The sequence below is a fragment of the Tiliqua scincoides genome, chromosome 4 (genome assembly GCF_035046505.1).
Source record: "Tiliqua scincoides isolate rTilSci1 chromosome 4, rTilSci1.hap2, whole genome shotgun sequence".
Lineage (NCBI taxonomy): Eukaryota > Metazoa > Chordata > Lepidosauria > Squamata > Scincidae > Tiliqua > Tiliqua scincoides.
Window position 1 is genome coordinate 166561816 of NC_089824.1, and position 21690 is coordinate 166583505.

Sequence of the window (21690 nt, forward strand, 5' to 3'; positions counted from 1 at the left end):
AGCAGCTATCATTTTATCCACAGGCATTGGGAAGCCACCAGGAGTCTCCTTGGGGGAAGGGAATTTTCACCTCTTTTCCCTGGGGAAAGCCCCAAGCTCTGCAATAGAACTTCTTAAGTCTGCCCTGGCTATTTTGCAGGCACAGACTTGAGAGACTTTATGTTGGGCTTTGCAGCCTGACATGGAGTTCAGGATAAAGCAGAGCATGGCTCCACCGGTCCCACCCACCTCCTGCCCTGGTTCCTCCTCATCCCCCCCTCATCCTGCCCCCCCCCCCAGGCCTCACTGAGACCTGGCGGTTTCACTTACCTCCTGCCAGCAGTGCGTCCTCCTTGTGCCAGCACTGGGCCCAGTGCCTGACTGGCGCAGACCCAGTGCCAGCGCTCCCTACTCTCCTGGTGCCGTAAACGTACTTTAAGGCTTTACAGCATGTTTCCAACATCCAGCACTGGTGCTAGAGCTCAGCACCAGTGCTGGGATGGTTCAGGATTGGGATGGTTCTGTCACTATTCTTGTTCTGTTTTAGCATATAATTTAAACCAGGGCTTATTAGGGTCATGTTTTTGATGGCAGGAATGTGTGAAGAAATAATAAAATGGTGTCGTCTCTGAGTGTGTGCACAGTGCATTTCAAGCATCACTCTTTAATTGGGAATTTCCTTGGCCCCTATTCCTGAAATACCTGAGGGTCTCCTAAGTGCTTAGAAGGCAAACAGATTGTGTGTTTCAGCTTGTTCACACATCCCAAGGAGCTGGTGGCTGGGTTAGGTAGCAGGAATGGCAGAGATTGTTATGGCTGTTATGTTTGTGTTGGCATTTCATAGCCGAGTTTTGCCGAGTTTGCATTCATTTCTGACTCCTCCTGAGATATCCACTTTCTAAAGGCAGTGGCTTCCACAGGTAATGTTGTTCCTTGTGTACTTGCAACCTTTTGGTGGACCGAGTTATACATCTATCTCCATGCTAGAACAAGCCACTCCAAGTTACATAATCTTCCATTATCCAAATTGTATGTTTGTAGCACAAATAAGAAAGCAAACTTCTCTTATTCTTTCCCAGTCTTTGGAGCATCTGGTTCCAAAAACTCAACTTCCAGAAAGCTGAGCTGATGTTTAGTGTGTACTGCCATTTAGTGTGCACTCCATCTCTCTCTCTCTCGTGCGCGCGCACACACACACAGAGCAGTGAGTGTTAAACCCTTTTTGGCTTGTGTGATACAGTGTGGCATTTGTGGCACAGTGTCTGAGATAATACACTCTAGACTTGGCACTTTTGAGCACCAGGTCCCACTGTTTAAACATAATTTATCTTTAATCTGCTTTTTAAAAAAGTATGCAAATAACAAAAAAATCTGATTTCTACTGCTTCTTACATCATCACAGTAGATCTTTGGCAGTTAGTCATTTGTTAAGTAGCTCATGTATACCAGTTGGTTGCCTACCCCTGGTGAGCACCCGGGTCTGCTCCCTGAAGATACTTTGTTGCTCCTACTGCCTCCAGTACTAAGAGTTCAGGGATTGGCCTGCCCAGTTTGATGGGTATAATGACTGTTGGCCAGTGACTAAACTTTTGACACCATGTTGAGTGGAGGTTCTCTTCTGTACAGCCTGAATGAAACTAGGAACAAGCAAATGTCAGCTGAGAACTTATTTTATTTTCTTGATAACATTTCCTGTCGAAACATTATCAAGTCTGAATAATCTCCTCTTGGTTGAACAATGATCTAGTAATCTAGAGCAGGGGTGTCCAAACTTTTTGGCAGGAGGGTCACATAATCTCTCTGACATTGTGTCAGGGGCCGGAGAAAAAAATAATTAATTTACATTTAAAATTTGAATAAATTTACGTATGTTTACATAAATGAATATATTAAAGATGAACTTGTATGAATAAATGAAGCTCTTGCAATAGCTCAAGGCCTATAAAAGTCCTTGCACAAAGCAAGACCAGCCTTTCCTTTGCTGCTGCTACTGCATCATGGACGTGAAACAGCAAGCAGTGGAGGGAGCCCTCATCCCACACAGCTCACGTGAGAGGCCAAACAGTTGCCCTCATGCTGAGAGCAGTTGCGTCAGGCCAGTGTGGGCTCCAACAAATCTCCGGAGGGCCAGAGGCTCATTGGAGACTGGGGGCTCCCTGAGGGCTGCATTGAGAGGCCTCAAGGGTCGCAAGTGGCCCCAGGGCCAGGGTTTGGGCACCCCTGATCTAGAGTCAGAATCAGTTTGCATATAGCTGGGTCCAGGCCCAAATGTCAAGGTGTGTGTGGCAAATGGGCATTTGAGTTATTAGGAAGGTTTGTGTGCACAAATAATAGCATGTAGATGTGATTCAGACAAACAGGTTTCTATTTGCATGGCTCCGTTGTTGTATAAATTATGGCCCAATCCTAACCAGCATTGTACCAGTTGAATGCAAGTATTCTAATCATAGGTTGGACCAGACTCTCTTTGTGAGTCTGGAAAACGTGGTAGCTGCTTCACCGATGCGTTTGTTTAGCTCGGTATCGAGAGAAAGAGTGTCAGAGATCGTTGAGCCAAGGTACACAAAGTCATGGACAACCTCCAGTTCATGTGCAGAGATTGTAATGCAGGGAGGTGAGTCCACATCCTGAACCATGACCTGTGTTTTCTTAAGGCTGATTGTCAGTCCAAAATCTTGGCAGGCCTTGCTAAAATGATCCATGAGCTGCTGACGGAACATACCAAGATCCAGGTCTACAGAGCTTGCATCCTGAGTACACTTCTGTACTGCAGCAAGTCATGGACTCTTCGCTCACAACAGGAGAGGAAACTGGACACTTTCCACATGCGCTGCCTCCAGCGCATCCTCGGCATCACCTGGCAGGACAAAGTTCCAAACAACACAGTCCCAGAACGAGCTGGAATCCCTAGCATGTATGCACTGCTGAAATAGAGAAGCCTGCGTTGGCTCGGTCATGTCCTGAAAATGGATGATGGGTGGATCCCAAAGGATCTCCTCTATGGAGAACTCGTGCAAGGAAAGCGCCCTACAGGTAGACCACAGCTGTGATACAAGGACATCTGCAAGAGGGATCTGAAGGCCTTAGGAGTGGACCTCAACAGGTGGGAAACCCTGGCCTCTGAGCGGTCTGCTTGGAGGCAGGCTGTGCAGCATGGCCTTTCCCAGTTTGAAGAGACACTTGGCCAACAGTCTGAGGCTAAGAGGCAAAGAAGGAAGGCCCATAGCCAGGGAGACAGACCAGGGACAGACTGCACTTGCTCCCGGTGTGGAAGGGATTGTCACTCCTGAATTGGCCTTTTCAGCCACACTAGATGCTGTTCCAGAACCACCTTTCAGAGCATGATACCATAGTCTTTCAAGACTGAAGGTTGCCAACAGTCAGTCAATAATCATAGGTATTCATACCGTCCTAACCAACTTTAGAGCAGCCACAATGCAGCCTTGAGATAAGGGGACAAATGTTCCTTTACCTTGAGGAGACCTCCATGACTGCTCCCCCCCCCCCACTGCAGGATGCAGCATACGCACCATTGGTATGCTGGAAAGTTGGATAAGATTAGGCCCAAAGAGCTGGAGGATTTTTGCAGCAGAGTGTTGGGTAAAGGTGAGGAACTGAGGTGTGACAATGGGAGGCCAAAGAAGGTTACGATAATTGAGGCAAGAGATGACCAGAGCACAGACCAAATTGTTTTAACATTGTAAAAGGAGAAGTAATATGATTTAGCAATGAATTGAAAGGGAGGGAGCAAAGAAAAGAAAGAACAGTCAAAAAGAAAACCAAAGCCACCATGCTCATGGGTAGTAGTGACACTGTTGGTCCACCTGAAGAGTGAACAAGGAAAGGAGGGCCTAGAAGGAAATATGTAGGCTTCAGCCTTGGATATATTGAGCTTCTGATCTTGATGAAGTATGCAAGTGGACATAACAGAGAATCTCTTGGGGATGTGGGATTGGATAGAAGGTGAACACTCTGGAATAGAAGGGCAGAATGGGGTATCATCAGCATATGGATGGTACTGAAAGCCATGGGATTTCAGAAGGTCACCCTGGGACAATATGTAGGGGAAGAACAGTAGAGGGTCAAGAAGAACAAAGCCTTAAGGCTCCCAACAGACAGAGAGGAAGCAGGGGATGAATTCCCTGAACAGAAACATTGGAAAAGCAATTGGACAGTGCTTTTTAGCATCATGCATGAACATACTCAAAAGAGTAGGTAATTTTGGCATTTGCCCAATTAGTATTCTCACAAACACCACTTTTCTCTTTCCTCCTGGTGAAAGATTTGAGTAAACAAAGGGCAGCTGCCTTGAAAATATAGCCTTGCAAAACTTGCTTGCAGCCTGACAATAGCTGCGGCAAAGACAGGAACTGACCTCTCCTTGACCTAATTCCCCATGAAAACACTCCCTGGTCAAGCTCCTCCATATGTGTGTAGACAAAACTGCAAGAAATAAACGCAAAGGAATTGCTTCCCAATATTGAGAAGGATGCAGCTGAAACAGCAAGGCTGGAAACGGATAGATCTTGTTTGACTGGCTAGGAGCTGCGCGTAGTAACAAAAACTTAGCAAGGGCAGGAACACCAGAAGGCAGAGAGAAGCAGGTGGGTGGGTGGGTGGTGGGACAGGCTCTGAAGCAGTTTTGCATCTCTGCAAATCATGTAATTTCTTGCCAGGCACCACAAAGCCAAACTGTGACTGACACCTTCCAGAGCACAGACTGTAATCCCTGCTGCATTCTCTTTTAGAATATTCTTACTTGACTCCAGGGCAGGGCTACAGTGTGGTTATGGATCCATCCAGTGGTGAGAACTAGAAATGCTTACCAATGAATCAGCTTCAATCTCCAGGCAACTACTGAAAGCAATCCTGGAGATTTTCACATAGTCTCCAGAAATTTTCAACATTGCATCCAAGAATAGCTGCAGATGGAATTGAAACTTGTGACTGAAATATCACATTTGTTTTTTCTAGTTTCATGCCTGCTAAGAGACACTTATAAAATGTTTTTCCCCTCCATAAACGTCAGAGTGCATAGTGTCTCTTTACAAGGTTGTAGGCTGGGAAAGAAGATGTATGTTAGACATGATGCTAAAGGTGCTACAGGTTGAACTGAGGTAACTAAAATAAAATAACTAACAGCACAGTCCTATGCATGACTGTTCAGAAGTACTGTAAGTCAGGTTGTGTTCAGTGAGGCTTACTCCTAGGAAAGCGTGTAGAACAGGGGTGGGCAAACATTTTGGCAGGAGGGCCACATCATCCCTTTGACACTATGTTAGGGGTTGGGAAAAAAAAGAATTCACATTTCAAATTTGAATCAATTTACATAAATGAATATTTTACCGATGAAACTATGAATGACTGAATGAATTTTACTGAGCTTATTTATAATACACTTGGGAACTATAATACAGGCATGTAGAGCCACATTAGTACTATGAACTGTTTGCCACATACCTCTTGCGCAAAAAATTTTCAGAGCCAGCCAGACCAAGCCAGAAACACATGGAGACAGAAGTTGTTCAGAGGCAAAGTGGGGGTTTAAAATAAGGCCCAAGGAAAAGAAGAAAACACATGGAGACTATAAATGGCTTTGGTCTAACTTGGCCCGCAGCTTGTGTCTGGCAGTTGTGATCGGCAGTCACAGGCCAACACGGTCACCAACACTCTCCGAAGTGCCAGAGACTCATTGGAGAATGGGGAGCTCCCTGTGGGCCAGGTGGGGGAACACTGAAGGCTGAAAATGGCCCCTGGGCTGGGGTTTGCCCACCCCTGGTGCAGAGGATTGCAGCCTTTAAGAAAACAACACCAAAAAGTCTTTTTGACTTTTTGAACAGGTTGAACAGGTTCAATTTCAATTGAACAGGTTTGCTGTTCAATTGTTAAAGGTATGGGAGCCTTGTCAGCAATAAAATTGGCAACCCTAATTTGGGAAAACTACAGATGGCATCTGGGACTCTCTGTTGGCAGAATGTGATGTATATGGAAGAGCAAAGATGCTGGCAAAGGAAAGGGTGGTTTGCATTAGGGAGGAAGGGTGCGGCAGGCAGGGAGAATATTCAGCTTCATTCCTTTTCTAGGAAAGAGTAGGATGGATGGGGTCATAGTCCCAAGAGTTCCGTATTAGCTGCTAAAGAGGAAGCCGGGCCCAGGGCTGCCAGGTGGCCACAGTAATAAAAAGGGCACTGACAGGAGCCATTTTCCTTCCCTTTTCATCTCTTCTTTTCCTGTTGCTTGGAAAGGGAGAAGAAAACTCACATCCTTCCTGCATCTTCTCCAAAATAGTGGCTATTCTGACAATTTTTGATTTCTGATAACCTGGTTCTGCACTGGGAGCAATGCATTTAAGCTATTTCTCATCTGCCTTATCAGATGCAGGGTAGTTTTCACAGGTAAATTCAAAACTTAAAAAAAAATAGTGCAAGATCTCAGAAATCAATAAGTAAAATCTCTATGGGATTCCTTCCAACAGGGGGTGCTAAATGGAAAAGATTTTTAACCTGAGACTCAAGAAGAGTTTCTGATTTATGATTTCAACTGAAGGGGGGCTGGTTCTGTATCCCTCTCTCTCACCCAGCCCATGCCTCAGAGCTTCACTTCCAGTCTTGGATCTGACAAGGCACATCTCAGCATAAATCAGCAAATCACCCTTGCTGATACTGCTGTTGTTTCACCTGGCAACCCAGACAGGTGATGAAGTCATCCCAGGCTCTCACCTGGTGTAGTTTGGCCATCTGCACCATCCTGCCAAGTCTGAAGGAGAATTTTACTGCACATGAAATGAAACTCGGTGGTAGAATGTAGAGTAAAATCATCAGCCATATAGGTTCCTCCAGTTTTTTTTTCCCCAAAATGCTGACTGAGACAGAAATTTCCACTACAGAAAGTAGCAGCGGCAGCTACTAGTTGAGGGTTCTGCCTTTTCCCAGTTGGTGCCTGGAAAAGTAGTCCCACCCATTCAGTCAATGGAGTGCTCATCGTCAAGGGTGATTTCAAAGTAGTGGTCAAATCACTCAAATTGTGTGGTGCAATTTTTTTAAAATACTTAGAAAAACCCCTCAGACTATAAACAAATTGAAGGGAGGGCTCTTAGTGGCAGAATGCCTGCAATCTCTGTGGTTGCTTAGTTCACCCAGATGCTTATCCCCGAGTTGCCATAGGCAAGACATTCCCTTCCAGCCTCAGCTGCAATATGGGGGATAATGATAAAGCGCGATCCTAGGCATGTCTACTTGTAAGTCCCATTGTGTTCAGTAGGGCTTACTCCCAGGAACGGGTTTTTTCCTAGTTTGTTGTAAGAGCAACCTCAGGATAATACATCTGAAGCCCTTTTAATACATCTGAAGTATTTTGCTCTGCAAATGCTAAGAATGATCATTTGAAGCCTGAATAAATTAATTTTATTATTAAATTTAATTAATTATTTAATATTTAAATTAATAAAATTAATATTTAAATTAATTATTCAACCTGTACCTAGGCTCGAGACAGTGTGCATGTATAAGCATTCCCATAAGTATGACTTTGGCCCTTTCAGCTAACCCAGACTGTTTGCATGAGAAGAGCAGTCCCGGGTCTGCCAAAACAAGGCAGGAAGGTGCTCCATTGTTAAGGAAGACACTTGCTTCCTCTCAGGCAGCTGGAGAAGCTGCCACATCCCTAAGTTAAGATTATTCTCCACCCATTCCCAGTGATGTCCTGATATCAGCTATTTTACCAGTGTTCTGTGAATCTATCCCAGGGGTGTCCAAAGTTTTTGGCAGGAGGGCCGCATCATCTCTCTGACACTGTGTCGGGGGCCGGGGGAAAAAAGAATTAATTTACATTTAAAATTTGAATAAATTTTCATAAGTTTACATAAATTAATATACTAGAGGTGGAATTTATATGAATGAATGAAGGTCTTGCAATAGCTCAAGGCCTATAAAAGGCCTTGCACAAAGCAAGGCTGGCCTTTCCTTTGCTGCTGCTACTGCATCACAGACATGAAACAGCAAGCTGTGGAGAAGCCCTCATCACACAGCTCACGCAAGAGGTCAAACAGTTGCCCTCACGCTGAGAGCAGTTGCGTCAGGCCAGTGCGGGCTCCAACAAACCTCCGGAGGGCCAGAGGCTCATTGGAGACTGGGGGCTCCCTGAGGGCTGCATTGAGAAGCCTCGAGGACCGCATGCGGCCCCAGGGCCGGGGTTTGAGCACCCCTGATCTATCCCCACAGATTACGCCCCATCCTTTGAGACCCAGAGGGCACAGCAAGGAGGAGATGAGAGACAAATAAGGGAATTAGTGCATGCACACAGCTTGGATAGTTCATTTTCAAATCCCCACAGCGTATGCAAATGAATGGGGAGGATTTAATGTTTCCCTCCTTAGAGAAGTTGGCTTCCTTCAAATGCTTTTTCTTACTTTTTTCCAGGCAGCCATTTCCACCACAGCTAGTTTAACACCATAGCACTAAATTAAACAGGGCAGAATTACCAGCGCCCCCAGGACTGGCCTGGAGTCTCCAGGATCCTGCATTAATCTCTAGGAGACCTCCGAAAGCAGTCATTGAGATTTTAACAGGACCTCACTGGTTATGTTGCATTATATCCTATTGGGGGAAAAATATATATACAGTATTCAGGAATAGCTTCAGGCAGACTTGGGAACCTTAGATTGAGAAAGGAGACATTTGTACAGTACAAGAAAGAATTCAGGGAGTGCAGGGATTTAGTGCAACCTTTGAGTTGCATCACCCATGCAAATCTTGCTAGACTTTGGCCTGCTCTTCTACTAGTAAGGATTAGCTCAATCCTTTGTGGATTAGCAACGTAGCACTTAGAGTGTGAGAGTCTGCACAACTCCTGCTTTTAATACTCAGCTGTACGGCAGCGAATAGTGGGATGGACTGTCCTTGGGTGGGGGCCCCTTGGAAGCCATGGACCTCTGGCATGTGCCTGGGTAATGGGGAGGTTACGCACTCTGACACCATCAAGAGACAGTCTTCAAAAGTCAGGGCTGTTATTTATACTCCTCTTCTTGTAAGCAGGCACAGCCTAGGAGGAGACATGCTATCAGAATCATGCAAGCAGGACCATGTGCTTGGAGTCCTCCCCATCTTTGGCATAGGCTGTCATTCAGAATGAATGCAGACAATCATGCTTGATACACATGACCTTTTAGCAACAGCTTCCCTTGGTGTGTTACTTAAGCTGTCCCTTGGGAGGGGGGGTGCAATTCTTCCTGTGCTATGTGATAGGGCTGGAGCTTTTTTTGGACCCTACCATGCCAAAACCGCGAGAGGGTGATTCTGGTTAATCTGTAACCGACTTCTTTACCTTTAGCCTTTTCCATATTCACCCTCTGTTGTCTCAGGCACCTGCCACACCCACAGTACACAGACCCAGGAAGAGAGAGTGAGCGAGCAAGGTGGAGAACGAGCAGCCTGGCCAATTTCCTCAGGTAAATGCTTTTCCCCATGCTGGGCACATTTGGAGGAGTGGAGCAAAGCAGACAGATGACAAGCATTTCGACCCAAACAGCTTCATCTCTCAGCACGACTCTTTGTGAAGCTCTGTATGTGTGTGCGAGCATGCATGTGTGTGGAGCAACAAAGGTTGCTCGGTGGCGCTGGGGGAGAGGTGGCTTTGGGTGTGGCTCAAGCATCAAGAAGCCAGACTTTTTGAAACACGGGGAACTCAGTAAAGGCCTCTGGTGTGTCTTGTGTGCAACTGTAAGAGCTGTGTGGAAATGCGCTCTGAGGACACAGAGCTAAGGTCTGTTCAGGAAATGAACACCAGAACCAGTCCTGAAAACTTGGTTGATTTGTGAAGGTCACTGCTCTCTTATCAGAGTTGCTTCCTCAAATTCCAACAGGTTATTTCTCTACCCACCTGTTTCTGACCAAGCACAACATTTCTTCCTGCTTGTTTTGTTTAGACCTCTGAACTGGCCTCCTTATGGCTGAAACAAGGCACAACCTTCCAGTCCCTGAGAGTACCTCTCACTTCTGCCATGCTTTTCAGACCACTCATTCATTTCCTGCCTTTAGTCCAACTTAACTGTTTCCCCACCATCCATAAAAAATTGCCCCTTCATATTGTTATTTTGAATAGGAAAAAAAAATTCTTCTCAATGTGTCTTAGAATGTCACAAGCCCCTTCCTTCAAAGCCTAGTGCGAGAAGAACTGAGGGCCCTTCCAGATAGGCTGTTCATTCTGTTGACTTTGTTCATTCACTTTTTATGGGCGGCTCATATAGTGGCATCATCCATCCATTGTCCACCCATATTCCCCTTTACTGTTCTTTAATCATCACATTCATTAATGGGAAATTTGCATTATAAGAAAGCCACATTCATTCTCCTTGAGTTGTAAGGCACCCATCTTTTCTTACATGAGGTAAGAGCCCTACCACCCTCTTGTCACCCTCTTGTTATGAGAGCAAGATTCCCAGAATCCTTGTATCACCAGGTGTGACTTCCTTTTTTCCCTCTCTCTTGCAGCTTCTTGAAGCACAATGGAAGATGCCTGGTACATCTGGGTTTCCAGCATTCTCTGGGCCTGGTCTGTGGTGTCAGGGCATCCTTGTAGCATTGAAAAACAGGTGAGGAAAAATATTGTATATCAGCTCAGCAATAGGAACATCTGAACCTTCTGCATTGGAGGGATTTTGGCTTTGGCTAACTTGGTTCTATGGAAAACCTCTACAGTTTGCAGAACCAACTTGTGAAGGCAGCAAGAGAAGTTAAAGCGTTACATTTGCTAATGACAACTGACTGCCCAATCCTATCCACACTTTCCTGGGAGTAAACCCCATTGACTCTAATGGGACTTACTTCTGAGTAGACATGCATAGGATCGGGCTGTTAGACAGTTTTAATAATGATGATACTTAGTATTTGTAGAGCACCTTCATATCTTGAAAGTGCTTCACATGAATTGTCTTGCTGTAATCCTTACAGTAGCCCTGTAAGGTACTACGTATTATTGTCCCCATATTGCAGCCAGGGACTCTGAAGCTGACCAGGAGTGGCTTGGTTAAGGCCATCGACTGAGCTCATGGCAAAAAAAAAAAAAAATCCTGGGGAAATGCTGATTCTCAGCTTAGTCTTTAGCCACTATATAGCCATGCCATTTTCACATATAATCTTGATATACAAACAACCGATAGCCCTGGTTGTAATTTGCAGGCAGTGTTTCATAGAGGGTAGCTTCTTTTTTAAAAAACAAAACACTGCTCCCAAGGCAAATCACTGCTTTAGGGAGAAGATATTATCCTTTAAAACAGCATGGGGAAGGAAGAATTAACCTCCTTCATTCTTCACGCGAGAGAGGGCACCAGGATGCAGGTCTCCTGTTGTCTTGTGTGCTCCCTGAGGCATCTCGTGGGCCACTGTGAGGTACAGGAAGCTGGACTAGATGGGCCTTTGGACTGATCCAGCGCGGCTCTTCTTATGTTCTCCTCCTACCCAAAGTTCTCAGTCCCAGTTAGGGTCATCCCCTGTTTGGCTGGTTTTAACAGGAACCATGAATTGCATGATATCCAAGCACGCTTCTGGTGGAAAGTATGCTTGGATATCACGTGATTACATGCATGTCTAATGTGGTCCTTAGTGACTTTAACATACATATTATAATGAACACATGTCCTGCCACTGGTTGTCCTGCAGTCTTATCCTGTGGATGCTTATGTAGAAGCTCCATGGAATTCAATGGATTGCAACCCTGATAAAGTAACGACTCCACATACTCAGATGCTGGCTGGATATAATTTTGAGAACTGGCTCAATAAAGGGTTTAGCTATTCAGCTTTAGCGCTGCCAATTCCTGTGCTGTTCCCTACTATTGTGAAAGGCAGATGGGGGATTAGAGGGGTCAGCAGAAGTAGCCGTATCCAAATGGGGGATTTCATTCACAAGCTCTGTGCAATTGTGTGCTGTTCCAACATATCACCAGTTTGCAAATAGCTACATTTTGCAAGTGGCAACTCAGACAGGAAGCAAACAAGTGCTGATGAACTTGAGCCAGAATGCCATGCTGTAATGCCAAGAAGAAATGTTCCCTGATGTTGGTGACAACATCAGGGAACCAATACTTGCTTGTAGCAACTTACAAGCAACAAGAGCTTGTAGCAAACTGTAACATGCTAAAACAGCCTTAAACTTGGGGCACCTGTTTACTTGACAAGCTGCCATCACCCTGTGCTCAGTGATTTTGCTAGGGAAGGGCACCAGCACTAAAAGTGGATTCAACTAAGGACACTTGACTTTCCTGAGGTTTCACACTATTACTGTGTTTTTACAGGGATGGGTCTCTTGTCATGGAAGGAGCCTTCTCCACGCTCCAAATTCCCTCCCCAGGCATATTACCAACCTGGACCTGTCCTTTAACTCCTTGGTGATGCCCAGAAATGGAACCTTTCTGAGAAGTTATCCTTCTTTGCGCTTCCTCAACCTCTCCAGCAATCCCATCCCGACTCTCTATCCAGCATTCTTTTGGAACCTCAGAGTTCTCTACCTGTTAGATTTAAGCAGCTGTGGCATTTCCGACATTCATCCAAAGAGTTTCCTGGGCTTGCAAAAACTTCATATACTGCTTCTGAAAAACAACAAGCTTCATTCTCTCGACCCCTCAGTGTTCCTTGGGTCTGGGTCCCTTGTCCATCTGGATTTGCGAAATAATGAGCTGACAAGTGCTGCTGAACTTGTGGAGTTACTTGGGCAAAGAATCCACCATGTCCAACTTCAGGGGAACCCCTCAATGTCCAGTGATTCCATAACTCCTGACCAAGAAGGACTACAACAAAGGGAAGGTGAGGCAAGGAACACTAAATGGACTATCCCGTGCAGGGCAGCCAAAAGCGCTGAACACTATTTAATCAGTATAAAAAGAAAATAAGGTCATTTATATTTTTTTAACCACAGCCTCTTGGTAACTCTAAGATGAACTGAACCAGATAAATTAGGTTGCAGCCGAATCCTATGGGCTTTTTTTGACAGTGTACCTCCTGATACGCTGTTGTAAAAGGCCCAGTGATGGTGCAAACATTGTGATGCTTTCAAGCCATTCTGAGCCACTGTTGACCTGTTCCACTGTTCCACATGCCTGCTGCCATGAAGTCTGGGCAGTGTCAACCCCATTAAGTCAGAGGTAGAAGCATGTTGTGGGTGGAGAGGGAGAGGTTTGAGGGAGTTTCAAGGCCAGGAAGTGGGAGAACAGGGGGCAATTTAGGAGAGGGAGTGGATCCCATTGGCAGCGACATGTGTGGGATGCTATTCTGTCTTTCCCAGTCTGTCTTGCCCTTTTCCTCTCTTGGACTTGCATAAGCTACATAGCTGGTGTGAGTCCAAGGAGATGCGTAGGTGACCAGGAGGCCTACCCAGAGGTAAGTAAAATATTTAGTTTTCCATTCACCCTCCCCCATAGCATACAGTGCATGCTTTGTTGGCATGACTGCATGCTATAGCATGGCAGGGGATAGGATTGGGCTGTTGGCTAAAGGAATGCATTGAAGGGCTTATCTTTGTGCATATCCCTGCATATGTTAGTGTGTGTGTATGCACATGCGTGCATATGAGTTGGACTTTCCATAATGCTATGATTCCCTGAGTGTTACAGATATTCCAACTCAGGGGTTACAAACTCATTTCATTCAGCATGCTGAATAGCATTTGTGGTGCCTGCTGAGGGATGGAAAGGATGTCATTAGACTGGAAGTGAAGTCATTAAGCAGGTGATAACCAGAAATAAGCACTTTGTTCTCACGTTCGAACATATTAGCTACAAATGACAGAAGAGAAAATATGCAAATCTTGATCATATTTTCAAGATATCAGGGAGCCCATTTATCATGCAAGCTGCCCTTTCAGCAGCCCCTCTTCAGCTGAGGTGTCACTTCACAGCTCAGCAACTGAGAGGTGTTCTGCAAAGTGACACCTTAGCAGAAGCAATGCTGTTGAAAGGGTGGCCCACATGATAACTGGGCTCTCCCAGCTCCTCAGCTTCTCTTGGTCTGCCTCTTACTGTTCCTTACCTCTTTCCAACACTGAAAGGGAAGCACTGGGAAATTGTAATTATCAAACAGGCAGCCCTTTCAGCAGTTGGTTAGAGATGTAAACGTTACTGAGCCATTGGGGAACAGTGATCATGCTGCGATCCGTTTTGACGTGCACGTTGGGGGAAGAATACCAGGCAAATCTCTAACAAAAACCCTTGACTTCCGACGGGCGGACTTCCCTCAAATGAGGAGGCTGGTTAGAAGGAGGTTGAAAGGGAGGGTAAAAAGAGTCCAATCTCTCCAGAGTGCATGGAGGCTGCTTAAAACCACAGTAATAGAGGTCCAGCGGAAGTGTATACCGCAAAGGAAGAAGGGCTCCACTAAATCCAGGAGGGTGCCCGCATGGCTAACCAGCCAAGTTAGAGAGGCTGTGAAGGGCAAGGAAGCTTCCTTCCGTAAATGGAAGTCTTGCCCTAATGAAGAGAATAAAAAGGAACATAAACTGTGGCAAAAGAAATGTAAGAAGGTGATACTGGAGGCCAAGCGAGACTATGAGGAACGCATGGCCAGCAACATTAAGGGGAATAATAAAAGCTTCTTCAAATATGTTAGAAGCAGGAAACCCACCAGAGAAGCGGTTGGCCTTCTGGATGGTGAGGGAGGGAAAGGGGAGATAAAAGGAGACTTAGAGATGGCAGAGAAATTAAATGAGTTCTTTGCATCTGTCTTCACGGCAGAAGACCTTGGGCAGATACCGCTGCCCGAACGGCCCCTCCTGACCGAGGAGTTAAGTCAGATAGAGGTTAAAAGAGAAGATGTTTCAGACCTCATTGATAAATTAAAGATCAATAAGTCACCGGGCCCTGATGGCATCCACCCAAGAGTTATTAAGGAATTGAAGAATGAAGTTGCAGACCTCTTGACTAAGGTATGCAACTTGTCCCTCAAAACGGCCATGGTGCCAGAAGATTGGAGGATAGCAAATGTCACGCCTATTTTTAAAAAGGGAAAGAGGGGGGACCCGGGAAACTATAGGCCGGTCAGCCTAACATCCATGCCGGGTAAGATGGTGGAATGCCTCATCAAAGATAGGATCTCAAAACACATAGACGAACAGGCCTTGCTGAGGGAGAGTCAGCATGGCTTCTGTAAGGGTAAGTCTTGCCTCACGAACCTTATAGAATTCTTTGAAAAGGTCAACAGGCATGTGGATGCGGGAGAACCCGTGGACATTATATATCTGGACTTTCAGAAGGCGTTTGACACGGTCCCTCACCAAAGATTACTGAAAAAACTCCACAGTCAGGGAATTAGAGGACAGGTCCTCTCGTGGATTGAGAACTGGTTGGAGGCCAGGAAGCAGAGAGTGGGTGTCAATGGGCAATTTTCACAATGGAGAGAGGTGAAAAGTGGTGTGCCCCAAGGATCTGTCCTGGGACCGGTGCTTTTCAACCTCTTCATAAATGACCTGGAGACAGGGTTGAGCAGTGAAGTGGCTAAGTTTGCAGACGACACCAAACTTTTCCGAGTGGTGAAGACCAGAAGTGATTGTGAGGAGCTCCAGAAGGATCTCTCCAGACTGGCAGAATGGGCAGCAAAATGGCAGATGCGCTTCAATGTCAGTAAGTGTAAAGTCATGCACATTGGGGCAAAAAATCAAAACTTTAGATATAGGCTGATGGGTTGTGAGCTGTCTGTAACAAATCAGGAGAGAGATCTTGGGGTGGTGGTGGACAGGTCGATGAAAGTGTCGACCCAATGTGCGGCGGCAGTGAAGAAGGCCAATTCTATGCTTGGGATCATTAGGAAGGGTATTGAGAACAAAATGGCTAGTATTATAATGCCGTTGTACAAATCGATGGTAAGGCCACACCTGGAGTATTGTGTCCAGTTCTGGTCACCGCATCTCAAAAAAGACATAATGGAAATGGAAAAGGTGCAAAAGAGAGCGACTAAGTTGATTACGGGGCTGGGGCACCTTCCTTATGAGGAAAGGCTACGGTGTTTGGGCCTCTTCAGCCTAGAAAAGAGACGCCTGAGGGGGGACATGATTGAGACATACAAAATTATGCAGGGGATGGACAGAGTGGATAGGGAGATGCTCTTTACACTCTCACATAATACCAGAACCAGAGGACATCCACTAAAATTGAGTGTTGGGCGGGTTAGGACAGACAAAAGAAAATATTTCTTTACTCAGCGTGTGGTCGGTCTGTGGAACTCCTTGCCACAGGATGTGGTGATGGCATCTAGCCTGGACGCCTTTAAAAGGGGATTGGACAAGTTTCAGGAGGAAAAATCCATTATGGGGTACAAGCCATGATGTGTATGCACAACCTCCTGATTTTAGAAATGGGTTATGTCAGAATGCCAGATGCAAGGGAGGGCACCAGGATGAGGTCTCTTGTTATCTGGTGTGCTCCCTGGGGCATTTGGTGGGCCACTGTGAGATACAGGAAGCTGGACTAGATGGGCCTATGGCCTGATCCAGTGGGGCTGTTCTTATGTTCTTATGGTGGTGGTGCTAGGGGGCTGGGCTGGAGAAAGAGCTTCTACGGGCTATATCTGGCCCATGGGCCTTACGCTTGACATCCATGGTGCAACCTGTTAACATTTAAATGATTCTTCAGTCTGAATGTGCTGTACATTCTTATTGCAGCTGCTTTATGATAGGCTTGGTGAGCTTCCTTAGTTTCCTAACATTAAATAATACACCTGCAAAACACACAAGGGTTGCAATCCTATACTATAAATGCTTATGTGTGAAGATATCCCATTGAACTCAATGTGACTTACTTCCAAGTGGATATGTATAGGGCTGGGTTGAAGGCCAGATTCATAAGCCATAGGGCAGAAAAGATGCAGGAAGAAAAAGTGCTCTTTCTCATTACATTAAATGTGACTTTTACTTTAAAAGTCACACTGGATCCAATTTGGGGCTACATCCGCCACACCCCCATCAGCCAAAACCTTTTGTAAGGGAGTATAGATTTGCTGCATGAAATAGCCTCTGATGTTTTCCTCCCTTCTTGAAAATCAGCTGGAGATCTTTGCTGCAGTACATCAGTAGGTAGCTGGCAGAAACCTTGACATTAAAAACAAGTTGAAAAGAATCGGGGGGGGGGGGGAGTCTGTTGCACTCTGGGAGCATTGCTGTAATGGAGTGGGCGAGTATCCCCCTTCCCTCACCTTGACGGAAGGGAAGTAGCAAGGAAGCAGCAGGAAAGTATGTGCACTGATTAATTAATTAATAATAATAATAATTAATAATAATAATAATAAAACCAAACACACTGTTAAGAAGGATGCAAAATAGTCCCAGTACAGTGGAGAAACTTCAGACCTTAGAGGCATTCATGGTACAAACACTGTACAATAGGGGTTCATCATGACACACTTTCAATCCCAATGCAAATAGCATTCATGAGTGCAATAGCTTTGCTTGAAAGGGAAGCAGTTTTCAGCTGTCACGCCATCCAGTGGTGTCGCTAGGGGGTGAGGGGAGTGCCGGCTGCACCATGTGACGCTCGGCGGGAGGGTGACACCACTACTGGCCAAAATAATTAAAATCACGGTTTTTAGGAATAACACCATCATGTTATATATCAATCAATGCGTAATTTCATGCAGAATGCAATGAAACAAACCACATTGAAATAACTCTGTTCTACGAGTTTCGTATGAAAAGATATAGCCAAAAAACCAGTGAGAGCAGAAAAATGATGCATCCCCATGCCCATCGACCAGGGCATTGCTCTGCCCACTGGATGGGAGGAGGTCCATCATGCTGTAGCTGTGGTCCATCATGGGGGCGGCATGCTGGTCTCCCACACTGGGTGACACAAATCTTAGTGATGCCACTGACTCCTTCTTGTGACTTGCTCGCTGGCAGAATGTATTTTCCACAACAGATGTGCCAAATCGAGGAGTGTCACCTGGAAAGCTCTTTCAAAGCATGAATCCAGTGGGTTTACAGGCAATTTCTGAAGGGGAGGTGGGTGATATTTTGTATCTGTTGCATTGTATTTGTAAGATAGTGAGGGTGGTGACCTCTAGAATGGAATTGGGATGGGGCCAAAAGGAAATCTGGAGATTGTTGGGGTGCCTCCCAGATGCCCTAACCCCCCCCCCCGACTTGCCCTGGAGCAGGCACCCCATGCCCAAGGTGGGGAGGCTTCCCTGCCCTTGAGGGGGGCAAAGAAGGTTGACTCACCCCAACCAGACAGAGGAGGCTGACAGGGCAAACAAAGAACACAGAAGGAAACAAGCCAGGAACAGGAAAGGCCTTTTCTGCCCCACCTGGAGGAAGGGGAGGGGCCAAAAGGGGGCGGGCTTGCTCCATAAAACAGGGAAGCCAGGGATGAGAGGCAGGCAGTGTGAAGCATGGAGCTGTGAGGTGGATAGCTCCTAAGCCAGGTGTGGCAGCTCTGCTAAAGAGGAGGACAAGGGTGCAGGGACCCCTCTCCCCTCCAGCCAATATGAGGCCTCCCTGGGGGTGGAACAAGCCTGCTCCAGGCCCCTCCAGGGGTGGGCCCCTACAGAGATCTATTGAGTGGGAATGGATGCTAACTACATTTGTGTGTCCTAGATAAGCAGGTCCTCTTCGAATCACTCCCAGAACTTCAGGCTCAAAAGATCAGAACTCTGAACTATCAGGAGCTGAGCCACAGAAGAAAACTTAGGGCTCCAGGAGATGTGACTTTCACTCCAGCCAGTTTTGCACCACTTGAAAATGAAAGTAAGTGAATCAAGATGTAGGGCTTCAATTCACACATCCACACATGAATAATAGCATCCCAGTCCTACAATTCTCCCATTTGGCACTTTGTTTTCTGCCACTAAGCCCCTGAGCAGTTGCTTCTAGGTACTCCCTTAACTGAACTTTCTGTGAGGATGAAGGAAAGTCCTGATTACTACAAGTTTGAGTAGCCAATTCCTGCTCCAGGCTCTACTAATTCAGGTGAACTAGAAGGACTGGCAGTGTAGGCAGAGGTGCCGTTGTTCCAAAACAGCAGAGGTAGGTCTAAGCCTCAGTAAGAAGAAATCCTTTTGCATGGTATTTTTATAGTACTTTCTTTTACCAGCTGTAGTGGAAGGTGGATGGCAGAAGCTTGCAACCAGCACTGTCAGTCTGCCTTCCTGTTTCAACTGTAGGATCTGGCATTTAGACGGGCAGCCCAATCCTGAACTCCCGTGGTGCATGACTGTGACAGCACTGGAAATGGCTACCGCCACATCCACACACTTGGCATACATTTCTAGCTACTGTCTTCCCCAGAAATTAGTACTTAACAACTTTAGGGCGCAATCCTAACCCACCTTCTAGCAGTGACATAAGGGCAATGCAGCTCCAAGGTAAGGTAACAAACATTCCATTACTTTGAGGAGGCCTCTGTGAGTGCCCCCCAACTGCAGGATGCAGCACATGTCCATTGGCACAGCTATGCCAGTGCTGGAAAGTGGGTTAGGATTTGGGCCATACTGTACTGAAATCTCTGTGACACAATAATCAGTTAGCAACTTCCTCAAAACCCCCCAACAAACAACTTACTCAACTCTCCAGCAAAGAAATTGCTTAGCTACTCTGATCTACTCTCATACCAAGGAGAATGTGAGGCTTTGTTTTTCTTTAAATTACTTCAGATGGGTTGACTCTGGAGTTTAGACTCTGTGAACTTTCTCCCAGGCTCTTTGTGCTGCATTTTGTGCAACATTTTCTGTTGCTTTAGTACAACCAAGATTAGATAACCTTGTAAAAGAGAAGGGGGAGCAGACAGAGCCCTCCTATAGCCCATGACTGTAGCCCATAAATGAAATGGGTTGCTGCACTTTGTGTAACTTCCAAAGTCATTCCAACCCAACTTTACCTGTCCCCTCATTTTTCTCCCAGAGTAGTCTGTACACTGCGATGTGCAACACACCTGACTCAAAATTCAAAGGAGTCATTGGCCACATGTCAATCATATTCAGGTCACTTTCCACTGTTCAGTCCACTCCACTGTAATGGATACCCCTTGCCAGGGAGACTGTTCCATTGATGGCTTCTGTGGCTGTATTGTTTTCTGGGCTGAGGGAACCAGCTCTGGGCTTACACTGAGGATGTTTGTCCATGCACATATAGTAAAGGAGAAAAGAGAAGTGTATAGTGTAATCCTTTGCATATTTATTCAGAAGCAAGTCCTATTGAGGATATGGGTCTTTCTAGAATAACACACCCACCTTTCTTGCCTTTGCAGCATTTGTTTTCACCCCTCCCCCTACAAAGTCTGGGAGCAGCTGGCCGTACTTTGCTGCTTTTGTGCTTTTGGCTATTGGCATCTCCATCACGATTGCATTGGTTGTCAAATGCAAACTGCACCAGAGGAACCGTGCCAGTTACCAGCACCAACGGTTGCCTGATTCCCGCTCAGTTGGGAGCAGCCATGCTGAGGAAGCTGATGTGGCATATGGGAGGAACCAGCCAATCTCCGGGCCACCTGGGTGCCATGCAGAGGATGATGATGGCTTCATTGAGGATAACTACATTGACCCCAACCATGGCTTGCAGGAAGTGGAAGTGGAAGTGGAACAGGAGGAGGAAGAAGAAGAGGAGGTGGAGGAACTGGAACCCCATTTCAAACTCTGAGGGTCTAGCAGCAACCAACGCCCAATTCTTCAGTCATCTTATAGTTTCACATTCCCAATTTGGGCTAAAGACCAATCTCCCACCCTTGACCACAAGTATCATACTATCAGCTATTGTCTTTGCTCAAGCATATCTGCTCTCTGAACTACACTGCAGTATCTTAATATCCATCTGCTTGTATGACTCAAGCTTAGCCATTGTTATTCAGAAGAATGTTCCATTTATTTTGGTGGGATTTACTCTCAAGTAAGTGTGTACAATCTAAGTATACAGACTGACATAATTTTAGCAGTGAGCCTGCTATGGAAGTGCACTCATATTTTGAATAGATGAATAGCCTTCTCCCCCAGATGAGCACAGGAAAAACCTATTCTTCTTGTTTGCACCTGAAGGGACTGTGCCCAGGACTGATTAGCTGGTCCTTGTGTCAGTCACAATGCAACAACCTTGTCCTTTCTCAGAGCAGTTTTTAAGTGCATGCAAACTAGAATGGGTTCAAAAAAATAAAGCCCAAGCAAATGTCTGGTCATGCTTGGGAGGAAAAAGCAGACTGCCTACCTGAAGAGTGCATGCATGTGTGTGGGTGAAGAGGGAGAGACAGAGCATTTGATTTGGGGAGTGCACATGTAACATTTGATGAATGTCAATGAGGAGAAACAAGAGCTTAACACAATGGAAACACTTGCATCTGCTCTTATTTATAGGTGTGTGTAATGCAGCTTAGATTCATACCTTTGTCTGACTCAACCTGATTCCTATATGGCCAATATTTTTGTGGTGGTTGCAGCACAGTCACTGGGAATGGAATGGGGACAGCTGGAGTGAGGATTGTGAGACAAGAGGCTTCAAGATGATTCAAAGGCCTTTTTCCAAGATGTAAGAAGGATACGCATGTAAACAAAGAGGTTTTTTCAGTGATAGAAGATCAGTGTGGGGGGGCCTCTTTGTTCATGCATCTCTTGTATGTAACCAAAACTACTAATCTGTGGGAGTCTACTGTGTAGCACTGCAGGCGATCAGCTCCACTTCAAGCTCAAAGCCAAAGTAGCAGAGGCCAGATGATAGAGAATAAGGTTCTGCTTGGTGAGATACAGCCTCTCTCTCC

The 21690-nt window shown here is 45.8% G+C and overlaps 1 protein-coding gene across 1 annotated transcript; it reads left to right on the forward strand.

Moving 5' to 3' along the window:
- Positions 1–10480: 10480 nt before the first annotated feature.
- On the forward strand, positions 10481–20585 carry C4H1orf210 (chromosome 4 C1orf210 homolog). Its single transcript, XM_066622948.1, has 4 exons — positions 10481–10567; positions 12268–12775; positions 18549–18698; positions 20197–20585. The coding sequence occupies exons 1-4, from the start codon at positions 10481–10483 to the stop codon at positions 20583–20585; spliced, it is 1134 nt and encodes a 377-aa protein (XP_066479045.1).
- Positions 20586–21690: the final 1105 nt, after the last annotated feature.